This window comes from Naegleria fowleri (assembly GCF_008403515.1).
Source record: "Naegleria fowleri strain ATCC 30894 chromosome Unknown tig13, whole genome shotgun sequence".
Classification (NCBI taxonomy): domain Eukaryota; phylum Heterolobosea; class Eutetramitea; order Acrasida; family Naegleriidae; genus Naegleria; species Naegleria fowleri.
In genome coordinates, this window is record NW_025407945.1 from 249770 (window position 1) to 261545 (window position 11776).

General features: G+C 36.4%; 4 protein-coding genes across 4 annotated transcripts in view; 2 read left to right on the forward strand and 2 right to left on the reverse strand.

Annotated features, from left to right (window-relative positions):
- The window catches only part of FDP41_012189 (uncharacterized protein), a gene marked incomplete at both ends in the record, with an annotated part of 1443 nt that extends 64 nt beyond the window's left edge, over nt 1-1379 (reverse strand). Inside the window, one exon of the mRNA XM_044702680.1 lies at nt 1-1379. This exon is cut by the window's left edge and continues 64 nt beyond it. Within this exon, the coding sequence (XP_044566245.1) occupies nt 1-1379 (1379 nt within the window).
- Nucleotides 1380-2240: 861 nt separating this feature from the next.
- Nucleotides 2241-4413, forward strand: FDP41_012190 (uncharacterized protein; the record flags this gene model as incomplete). Its single annotated transcript, XM_044702682.1, has 3 exons — nt 2241-2407; nt 2569-3783; nt 3852-4413. 3 exons carry the CDS (start codon nt 2241-2243, stop codon nt 4411-4413), a joined length of 1944 nt encoding a protein of 647 aa, XP_044566246.1.
- Nucleotides 4414-5842: 1429 nt separating this feature from the next.
- FDP41_012191 (uncharacterized protein) lies at nt 5843-8133 on the forward strand (the record flags this gene model as incomplete). Its single annotated transcript, XM_044702683.1, has 2 exons — nt 5843-6297; nt 6558-8133. The coding sequence occupies 2 exons, from the start codon at nt 5843-5845 to the stop codon at nt 8131-8133; spliced, it is 2031 nt and encodes a 676-aa protein (XP_044566247.1).
- Nucleotides 8134-9371: 1238 nt separating this feature from the next.
- The window catches only part of FDP41_012192 (uncharacterized protein), a gene marked incomplete at both ends in the record, with an annotated part of 5994 nt that continues 3589 nt past the window's right edge, over nt 9372-11776 (reverse strand). The window contains one exon of the mRNA XM_044702684.1: nt 9372-11768. Within this exon, the coding sequence (XP_044566248.1) occupies nt 9372-11768 (2397 nt within the window). The remainder of the gene's footprint in view (nt 11769-11776) is intronic.

Here is an 11776-nt window from a genome sequence, read left to right on the forward strand (position 1 = left end):
CGGAAGGCCTCTTCGAGTTGTTTCTCCAACTGAACAAGTTGTTGTTTCTTTTCTTTTGTAGTCCTTAATCGATCTCGTTCTTCTTGCCATTTCTTAGTGAGGAGATCACTTTGTTTTTGTTCTTCCTCAATTTTCTTTTCAAGTTTCTTTCTTCGTTCCATACTGGCTGGATCTTGTTCATTTCTCAAAGATTCTAACTCGATACGAGAAATGATGATTGAACGATCAATCTTTTCTAAATGTTCTGGTTTGGATTCTTGTTGCAATCGAATGGATGCTGCTGCTTCATCGATTAAATCGAGTGCCTTATCTGGAAGAAATCGATCAGAGATGTATCGATCGGATTGAACCACGGCACTCACAATGGCATTGTCACTAATTCGAACACCATGATGAGCCTCGAGATTTGCTTTTCTGCCTCTAAGCATGGCAATGGAATCAATCACAGAAGGTTCATTCAAAAGTACTTGTTCGAAACGACGAGCGAGTGCCTTGTCTTTTTCAATATGAACTCTGTATTCATCCAAAGTGGTAGCACCAATACAGTGCAACTCTCCTCTTGCAAGAGCAGGTTTTAACATGTTCGACAAGTCCACTGAACCTTGTGCATTTCCAGCATTCACAATCATGTGAATTTCATCAATAAATAAAATAATTTCACCTTCATATTCTCGAATGTCTTTGAGAATGGCTTGAACTCTTTCTTCGAATTCACCTCTAAATTTTGAACCAGCAATAACTGCTGCCAAGTCAAGTGCAATCAATCTCTTTTTCTTAATGGAATCTGGAACTTCTCCTTTCACAATTCTTTGAGCTAGTCCTTCAACGACGGCTGTCTTACCAACACCAGGTAAACCAATGATCACTGGATTGTTCTTTGTTTGACGTGACAACACCTGAATGGTTCTTCGAATGACATCATCACGTCCAATGATTGGATACAATTTTCCTTTCCGAGCTTCTTCAGTCAGATCAATTCCGAACTTTTTCAATGCTTCTCCCTTTTCAAAGGTAGTTTCCCATGGCATCTTTCCACCCATTCCACCACTGCCACCAAAGTTTGGATTCATATTGGTGTGATAGGATCTCTTCATGACTACTAGTCCGCCATCAGAGTTGTGGTGGAGACTCAGTGGTGATTGTAGGTGTGATGCATTCCGATTAAACTGCAAATTCAAACTCGTAGGACAGTTGTTATTTACATGATGTTGTTCGGAAAATCGAAAAGACTTGAATCCTCTAATCTGATAATTTTGTATTTGCAAATTGGATGCAATCTTGGCATTGGATCGGATGTGAGTCGAAACGTTTTTAGTCAAATTGCTCTGCAGCAACAACGACGAAGACGACGAAAAGATGTGTGAAGTGTGTTTGAGCATTTTTTTGTGTTGTGAAAGATTTGACTTTTTTGATTGGAGTTTTTATTGAAAGGTTCATGAATAGGGTCATGGTGGTTTGGATTGAGCGACAAGAAAGGAAAGCTCGGAATTGATGAATTCCGAACCTATTTTAAGATGTGTGAAAAGAATATTAGTTCTGTCATTCAAGTGATCAATGAATCATAAAGTGAGTGACGGAATGCACCAGGAAAGAGCTCTTGTGGCTTCTCTCGTAGTCGCAATTGATGACACTCTGAAAAAAATGTCATCTCATCATTACAACAAAAACGAGCAACTGATCAGCAAAAAGAACGATGGATTTTTTGCTCTGATTCTTTTTTATACGATGAACGTGTTCGAAGTGTTCCGAAAGATATTTTCCACACTCTCCGAATTTACTAACACTTATCATGGACATGAAGATTTGAATCATCATGAAAACGAAGTGAAAGAAGAATAGACGAACGGCATGATCATTATTTCATTAAAAGTTGTTAAAAATTAATTTTAATGTGAAATATAATTATGTGAATCTCAAATAATATTATTGTTGAGACAACCTGTGAATTGGCTAGGTTGTATATTTCGGTTCGATGATTCTAATTTAATACTTACCTTTGGATAACTATATCATTATTAGAGTGCTTTTTCTCGAATGATTCAATCGAGGAGGATCAAATCCTAAAATAGATAATTTGCATTCAAAGCGAAAGTACTAATCACATGAAGAAGGTTTCTAAATGAATTGAACTCTGGATAATGTGAAAAATGAGAGATTTTCAATTTTTGTGATGGAGCTAATCTCGGAATACTCAGATTCCGAACACCTTCTAAAAATAAACTTCACTCTTACAAAAAAAAATGACCAAAGCAGACGTGAGACCAGATTCGAATTTGTCAGGACTGGAGCATCCCACAACCTCGACCTCAAAGAAGGAAAAGAAGAGAAAACCCTATGTCAAGAGAGCATGCTTGAGTTGTCATTCAGCACATGTAGCTTGTGATTCAGAAAGACCCTGTCGAAGATGGTAAGTACTCTAGTGTTCAACGAACAAAATTCATGGATGACACCACACATTCGTTAATATTGTATTTAATTTTTTTTTATTTGAATTTAAAATATTTAATATTCGATTTGTGTGTTACTACTGTTATTTGATTTTGTTTGAAAATCTATATGTACAAACAGCAAGAAGAAGGGAATTCCATGTGTCGATTACATACCCTCCAAGAAATCTAAATCCAACAAGACTTCAACCTCTGATGACGACGAGGCTGAACAGGTGCAAACACTACTAACGGACAACAACAGCCAATCAGAACCTTCAAACAGCAACGTCGTAGGAGATCATCCAACAACATTACAACATGATACATCATCGACAACAACAACAACCAACACCACTATCCACAACACTACACATAATCCTTCTCATCTCTCTTCATCATCACCCGAAAAGTCACCCAACAGAAAAAGGAAAAAGAAGGAAAGTTGTGGTGGTGTTCTGCGAGTGGAGACACCCTCTTCCAACCATTTTCTCATATCATCATCAGATCAAGAGGACGAACCTCAAACATCTTCTTGCATTTCTAATCAATCATCTTCCAACAAGTACGATAGCACTCTTACAGCTTCCAAATCAAGTTTGGTTCAACATGCCTTGTCCTTATCGGAAAAGCAAAATCAAAAGAAAGAAGTGAAAACACTCCCTCTCGTGGTGGAAAAACCAAAATCCTCAAACACCTTAATTATTGAGGATGATATTGAGAATCCATTAATGGCAACATCTCCAGTCAGTGCTGTGGATGTTTTATCAATGATTGATGGATTTGCAACCTCCCCGACCACCACCAGCACTGCTGCCACAATACCTATTACGATCTCTCAAAATTCTGTGAATACAACAACCACTCTCCTCAATAATACAGGAGGAGTCTCCACCACCACCACCACCACCACTACAGACACGAACACCACAACCAACAATTCTGTGAATACAACCACCACGAGTGGCAACATCAGTGAAACAACGACCAAACCAACAAGTGTGATTTATCCATACTTTTACAATCCGTGGTGGTATATGGCTCAACTTCAACAAAATCAAACTTCAGGTGGAACAACTAATGCTCAACAACAGCCTCAACAACAACAACTCATGGGCATTCCACCATATCCTGTAATTTTTGCTCCAATTCCTGCCACTCAACTCGGTCAACAACCATTTGTTTATAATCCCAATTCTTCTTCCTCCTCACTTCCAACCACAAGTCAATTAACACCTACTTCACCCATGCAAACAGACTCTGCTCCTTCTCCTTCCACAGCATTTCCAATGTTTGCCGCAGATCCCTATCATTTATATGGTGCATCATTTGCATTTGTTCCAAAGCCAATTACCATGTTAGAAAATACTGATGACGGTTTTATCGACCTTCAAGTCCCAAGTGCTTCACAACCTCTTTTTCTAGTGCATCCAAGTTTGAAGACTTGGATGTGAATAGCGATGGAATTGTTGAAGAGTCAGTAGCAGGTATTTTGCCGCAATCTGAAGACACAAACAAACATGTGACAGCTATTAATGACACGCATGCAACAACCACCGACAACTTGGCAATTTTTGACGACATTGATTACTTTGAGAGCGATACGAGCAGAAATAACGGCAGCAATTCAGATCTTTCTGTTTTCACATGGCAAGACAGTCCCTCTCTTGAGAAGAAGAAGCTAACAAGACCTGCCAGTAACAGAGCAATTTCGTCTGATGATGAGATTATTGATTTAATCACATCAGAAGCATCTTTACTGCACGAAAGAGCAAAGGAGCAGCAGAATTCGAATCGCCAAAACGGAAATGTTGCCAGCAACAGCATTTCATCCTCGAGTTCAGACAACCAATCATCCTTAACAACACCAGAGGAGATTAATTTTGTCATCAGTCAAGCACCAGATAATATGTTAATGAAACAAAAGTTGGGAGACATTATCAAACAGATTTGGCAAACACAAGAAAAATCAAAGCAAGGAGATTAATGAGTTGAAGCAACTTGTTAGCGAATTGAAGAGAATGATTATTTCGTAAAAGAAGACCTTTTAGCCCTAATGGAATGATATCGTTCAATATAAATATGGCCAGTATGTTAAAGTAAAGATTAATTTTGTTACTATTTCGAGCTATTAAAATTTAAGTTGTTATGGTTTCATACATAGTCTAAGAAAAAACCAACTTCATGAGTTATGTCTTTTCGAGTGTCAGATTTTTAACATGCAAGAATCGATCATTTACCAAACTGAAGCTAATCTGGATGGATCAAAACCTCTTGCACGAGACACTCCATCTTCCGAGATTGAAGCATTTATTAGTGAAATTCACTCATGCTCTCCACAACTGCCGAAAATTACAATTTTGCATTCACCCAATGCTTGGAATTTTTACTTGGGGTGTCTCGAATATGAAATTTCTTTCTTATTTCCTTCAATTTTCACTCAATTATTAGAGGTCAATGAAGTCTATAATGAACCTTCGACAATTATTTCGAAAGCAAATTGGAATGTTCAAAAGAGTATTCTTAACCAGTACACATAAAAGTTCATTAACAAGATTCATCATTGGTTCGTCATGTACCACGATTACCCATCAACAAGAAAAGAAATTGATAGCATGCGAATGAATCTCATACAATTGTGTTCATGTAAAAAAAGAGTTCCTGAAATGATTGGAATACTTTCTGATAAAATATCAAATTTTGAAGGTTTTGGAATTGAGAAAGAGACAACTTGAAATTTTTGTTGAATTTAAGCCATTAGAGACTTGTGAAATTGGTAGACGAACCAAAGCTCTATTGGAGAAATTGGAAAAGCTCGCACCCAATAATTTTTATGGCTAGTTCTGATTCTAATGCTATTGTGAATTGCATCTCTCAATTGGCTATTTGCTCAAAAGAAATGGAAAATGAATTACTGAAATTGGAAAACATGAGTGCCAAGGTGTTACAGTCCCAAGAGTGGTATTCAGATGAAATTATTGAAATCTTTCAAGGTTTCGAAATGAAAGAAGAAGAACTCTATTATTTTGACGAATATGACACTAAGGATCAATAATTTCATTCTGACAACGATTTAGATGAAAATAACGATCCATTGAGTGAGGAAGAGTCGAGTGATGAAGAATATGAAAAAACAAAAGTTGTTGAAACTTGAGAAATAACATGCAACGACAATGAAACGAATAGAGCTGAAATTGAGCAGCACAAGTAGCTTCAAGACTTTCTGGAGTCTAAAGATCTTTCTTTTCGAGACATATATATAGCTCCACAAAAATGCACACCTTCTTCTTCGTTTTAATAAATGAATCGGTTCGTTCTTCATTTTCAAATCTTCATTTTTCAAAATGAACCTCTTTAGGAATTTTATAAAGAAGTTGGACGGCAATTTTATTGGATATCGAAACAACTCAAAAAAAATGTCTCAACCTTGTGCTGTTAGTTTTGAAACGATCGATCAATACTTTGCGAGAAGAAACCAACTCTTTGATGAGTTCAAGCAAAGAAGAAGAAATGAATTGGGTGATAAGATTGGAAAAGATATTACCATTACTTTGCCCGATAACTCTACCAAGCCAGGAAAGGCTTATGAAACCACTCCTCATGATATTGCCATGTCCATTTCGGCTGGTTTGGCTGCTAACGTGGTGGTTGCGAAAGTGAATGGCACTCTTTGGGATATGGGAAGACCACTTGAAGGAGATTGTACTTTGGAATTATTAAAGTGGGATGCTCCTGAAGCAAAGGAAGTCTTTTGGCACTCCTCTTCTCACGTTATGGGTGAAGCCTTGGAGGATGTCTTCAAGTGCTACCTCTGTAAAGGACCACCATTGGAAGACGGAGGATTCTACTATGAGGCTTATATGGGTGATAAGTAAGTAATATCTGTTTTGATTTTATGGATGTATACTTGTTTTTTCGTGATGAATTTAATGTTTATTTAAATATGACATGGATAATTATCTCCTATTTATGATTGTATTTTATATCATCGCGCTGAATACTCCAACATAATATTGTCTCCTATGGGTGATATTCACATGATTTTCAAATTTATTTACAAATTTTACCAATCGATTGAATAATATTATTGTTTTCATGATGATGTAAATAACATGACATTTCAACTTTCAGGGTCGTGTCCGAAAGCGACTATGACAAAGTGAAGGAAGCAGTCACTAAGATTGTGAACGAAAAGCAACCCTTTGAAAGACTTCTCGTCACTAAAGAAGAGGCCCTTCAATTGTTTGCTGACAACAAATTCAAGGTCGAAATTCTCTCTGAAAAGGTAAAGGATGGAGATTATTGCTCTGTTTATCGTTGTGGTAGATTGATAGATCCTTGCAAGGGCCCTCACCTTCTTCACACTGGAAAAGTCACCACTTTTGAGGTCACTAAAAACTCATCATCATACTGGAGAGCTGATGCTTCCAAAGAAACTTTACAACGTGTGTATGCCATGTCATTCCCTGATAAGAAACTTCACAAGGAATGGCAAACTTTGATGGAAGAGGCTAAGCGTCGTGACCATCGTAACATTGGTAAGGAGCAAGAGTTGTGGTTCTTCCACCCTTATGCTCCTGGTATGGTCTTTTTCTTACCTCATGGCCAACGTTTATTCAACACTATCCAAAGTATGATGAGAAATGAATACTGGAATCGTGGTTATTCTGAAGTCCAAACTCCAAATGTTTTCCACAGTGATTTATGGAAAACTTCTGGTCACTGGGACAAGTATGCTGAAAATATGTTTGTTTTAGAAATTGATAAGGCTCAACATAGCTTAAAGCCTATGAACTGTCCTAGCCACTGCTTGATGTTTAAACACCGAAATAGATCATACAGAGAATTACCAATTCGTTTTGCTGACTTTGGTGTTTTGCACCGTAATGAACTGAAGGGAGCTTTGACTGGTATGACTCGTTTAAGAAAATTCCAACAAGATGATGCTCACATTTTCTGCAGACCAGATCAAATCAAACAAGAAATCATGTCTTGTTTAGGTATGATGCAAGATATTTACAAGATTTTCGGTTTTGGTTTCAAACTTTTCCTCTCTACTAGACCAGAGAAATATCTTGGAGAAATTGAACAATGGAATGAAGCTGAAAGACAATTGGAGGAAGCATTGAACGAATTTGGCCATCCATGGCAAAAGAATGAAGGAGACGGTGCTTTCTATGGTCCAAAGATTGACATTTTGATTTCTGACGCTTTGAAGAGAGAGCATCAATGCGCTACTGTTCAATTGGACTTCCAATTGCCAATTCGTTTCGACTTGACCTATGCTGCTGAAGATAAGACTGAGACTAGACCAGTCATTGTGCACAGAGCTATCTTTGGTTCTTTAGAAAGATTTTTGGCTATTGCTACTGAACATTTTGGCGGAAAATGGCCATTCTGGCTTTCCCCAAGACAAGCTATTGTTGTGCCTGTTTCTAAGAAGTGTAATGAATATGCCGAAAAGGTACATAAGATTCTCCATGATGCTCGCTTCTATGTTGACGTTGACTTGAGTGACAATAGAATTGACAAGAAGATTAGAAATGCTCAGCTCGCTCAATATAATTATATTTTGGTCGTCGGACCAAAGGAAATGGAAACTGATTCTGTAAACATCAGAATCAGAGACAGTGATAAGGAGCTTGGTGTCAAGACTATCACTGAAGTTCTTGAAGAATTCGCCACCAACAAGAAGGAATTCAAATAAATATTTTGCACTCGCAACTCTAAATTGTTTTGCATAAAACGTGCCTTAATTTTAAAAAGGAACGTGAGTTAGGGGAACCTTTCGATAATAAATATTATGAGAACCTCTTTTTATGTGAAGATCAGTGACAATCCAAAACAAAATCTTGTACATTTTGAAGGACAGTGCTCCTACAAGCTTGGCTGTCTTTAAGCTAAAGAATGAAAGGAAAACGTCAAATGTCAATTAACTCCAACTTTCAATATAACCATGATAAAACTCATAATCACCATGATGGTCGTTATTTGTGAAATGACCAAAACAATTTCCAACATTGAAAAAGTCCACATGACCTCTTGATAGGAATTCAAATTCTCCACACGAGTCAAGTCCTCAAATAGATTCACTCGCAATCCAATTCCATTACACACCAATCGAAAGATTAATCCAAAATATTGAACAAAAATGAACGCCGAAAGCAAGAAGAAGAGAATTTTGTGATTTCTCTTACAGGTCTCTCTTGCCTTAAACATGATATAACCAATGACAACCATGAGAATGGAAAACACAACAATAAAAAAAGCAAGAATTGACAATGGAGGAAATATTTTCGGAAGGAGTGGGAAAGAGTTGGGAAAGAGAGACATGTGTCGTGTTATTGTTGGACGAAATGACATCTGAAGTCAATAACATGTTGTTGGAAGTGACTAATGCATCATGTTGTTGTTGCAGTGGAGATTGTAAGAATTCAAGTGGAATAGAAAGTGTCGTGAGGAAATGTCATACATGATGAGAGTACTGGTCTTTTTTATCGAGATTTGTTTCGAAAGGAATGTGGTGGAAATCAAATCCTAACGATCTCACGACTTTCAAAGAGATGGATGAACTCACATGTGACGATGGGACGCACACACTGTGGCTATCTCTGAAGACTATTCTATCACAGAGAGATGACAATTGATGCAACAAAAGTTGTTTTTAAGCATCAAGTTTGTTCATGTTTCTAAAACAGAGAGAAATTTAGAGCTGTTCTTTCACTCAAAGGCGAGGATCACAAAACCATTTTTTTTTTTTTATCACTGTCCATGCGTTTATTTGTTCGAAAATTCAAACGTTATTCATGGCTGTGTGTGCAATTAGTACAGTTAAAGGTGGTTCATGTCATCAAAGTTAGTGTAATTATTGTTGTAAATTTCAATTATTGTTTGTCATCAAGGTTAGTGTAAATTTCAAATATTGTTGTAAATTTCAATTATTATTCATGGTCGTGGGTATTTCATGTATAGTTTAAACTTGTTCAAATCAATGAAATTAGGATTAAAATCGTATTGTTGTTCAAATTCATTCCAGGTGAGTTTCAATTCTTCCATGAAAAAATGATTTCGTTTCATCCACATTTTAGTAATAGATCGATAAGCTTCCTTAGTAAATACTTTGTCCCATTTCTTACCCAATCCAACTTTAGCACCTGTTAGGCTATGGATATCTTGTTTAGTCTTGATGAGGTACAATAGTCGTTTGGAGAATTTCTTGTTATTCTTTGCATATATTGAGATATTATATAAATTCCTAAACATTTCTTTTCTTATATCACTATAGTATTTACATTCAAAAATAATGTGTTGCATTGTCTCTCTACTACAGCAAGGACATAGCAAGTTCGTCTTGGATATCTTGTTTAAATTTTCCAAAGTCTTCATCACGTTCATTCTAATTTTAAATATTAGATTTAAGGTTTTGAAACCGATTCCTATTGAGGGGTAAATGTTGGTGAACTTTCTGTTCTTGGGAGGAAGGTTCTTTGGCGTATATGTTCTTTTGTGGAGGCGTTGAAATAGAAGTTTGTACATTGTTTGTCTAGTGTTTTGAGTGTATAATACATTGTTGATAATAATATACCAATTATTGGATGGAATATTAGTAAGAATATTGTTACAATCAGCACCTTTCTTAGCAGCCCTATCTGCTAATTCATTTATGCGGCTATAGATATCTTGTTTACCTGTATGACTATTAACATGCATAATTTTGATCTGATCCTTCATTTTTAAATAATTACGAATTTCTTCAACATAAGGATCTCTAGATTTTCTGAATTGGAAAAGTTGGTCATAAATACTTTTCGCATCTATGACTATTGTTCTAGGAGTGTTGTTATCTAGCAATCTAACAACTGTGTGGAGCGCTTGAACTTCACTGTTGTAGGAAGTTCCTTGTCCTAAGGTGTGACTTGAGATGGAAACATTCTGATCAGTTACAATACCGTATCCAGCAATATTATTGTTACACGATCCGTCAGTACCAATTAGTGTAGCTTTGTTCAAGAGGTTTGACATGGATGTGTTGTTACCAACATATTTGTAGTATTTGCTTTCGTCTTTGATTTTTCCAAAATCCATGCTATTGAGAATGTTGCGAATTTGGGTGACATGATTGGAATGTTTGATGTCATTATGTAATTTCACTTGTAAATTTTTAGGGTCAGGAACCCACATACTTAATCTGTTCCAATCTTTATAGAGCAGGAATTGTCTTAAACCTTTAGGGAATTTTCCATAAGGGATGAGAGTTTTTTCATGCCATTGGTCACTCGAATGCCACAATCTAATATTGGAAGATTTGTTCATGAAAATTATTCTCTTGAGATATTGAGGAATCCATGGGTCTGGTTTATACCAAGTAGGGATTGGATCATTGAGGATGTCAAAACCATGCTCCTGTTTGATTCGTTCACAAAGGAATCTTGTAGAAGATCCAAGACAAATATCATATTGTTCAAGGAACTTTCTGACTTTACACATTAGGTCCGAGTAACTCATTTCTTGAACAGAAATTAATCCAAGTCCACCTTTGTCTTGATGAGTATAAAACCACTCGAGAGCTAATTTTCTCTTGGTTCTTAATCTTTCACATATAAAGTTGCGAAAGAATTTATCAATTTGTTTCTCTAGATGGTCATTAGCAAGAGGAATTAGGTGGTACAGTGCATACGGAACAATGTCTGTGTTGATAATTTTGACAATGTTCTGTATTGGAAAATTCCAGCCAATAGAGTTAGTTCTTCTTTTAACTTCTTCAATAATTGAAGTAGTGTATTTCTTTTGTTCCTCAGTATTATTGGTAATATTATTACCAAGTATAATAATAGAATCATTACTTTTGATCGTACTTCCAGATAATGTCTTGATACTACATTCCTTATCAGAGAAGAGGTTAGTTTTGGAATGGTCTAATTCCATGTGATAGCCATGAAGATAGGTTTCAATGTCATGCAAAGAATTTTCAATTTCAGGTAGTTCGTTGGAAAATGAGTTCAAATCATCAATCCATGCGCCTGTACTAATGTTCCAATAATTTGCAACACTAGCACCATTATATGTTATTTCTAAAAATTGTAAGAGAGGCTCAAGCGCAATTTTGAATGCAAGGGGAGAGAAGGTGTCGCCTTGTTTCAATCCATCTTTCACATTGAAACATTCAGATTTACCATTAGGTATAACAAACTTTGTCGTAGATTCACCTAATATTTCCAGAATTCCATCAGCAGTAATTTCATCAATCCCTAAGAATAGCAGTCCATCACGAAGCATAATTCTCGGTAATGAGTCATAAGCTTTTTTGATGTCAACAGCCAAACCATAAAAAGGTTTCTTGTCCTTTTTTT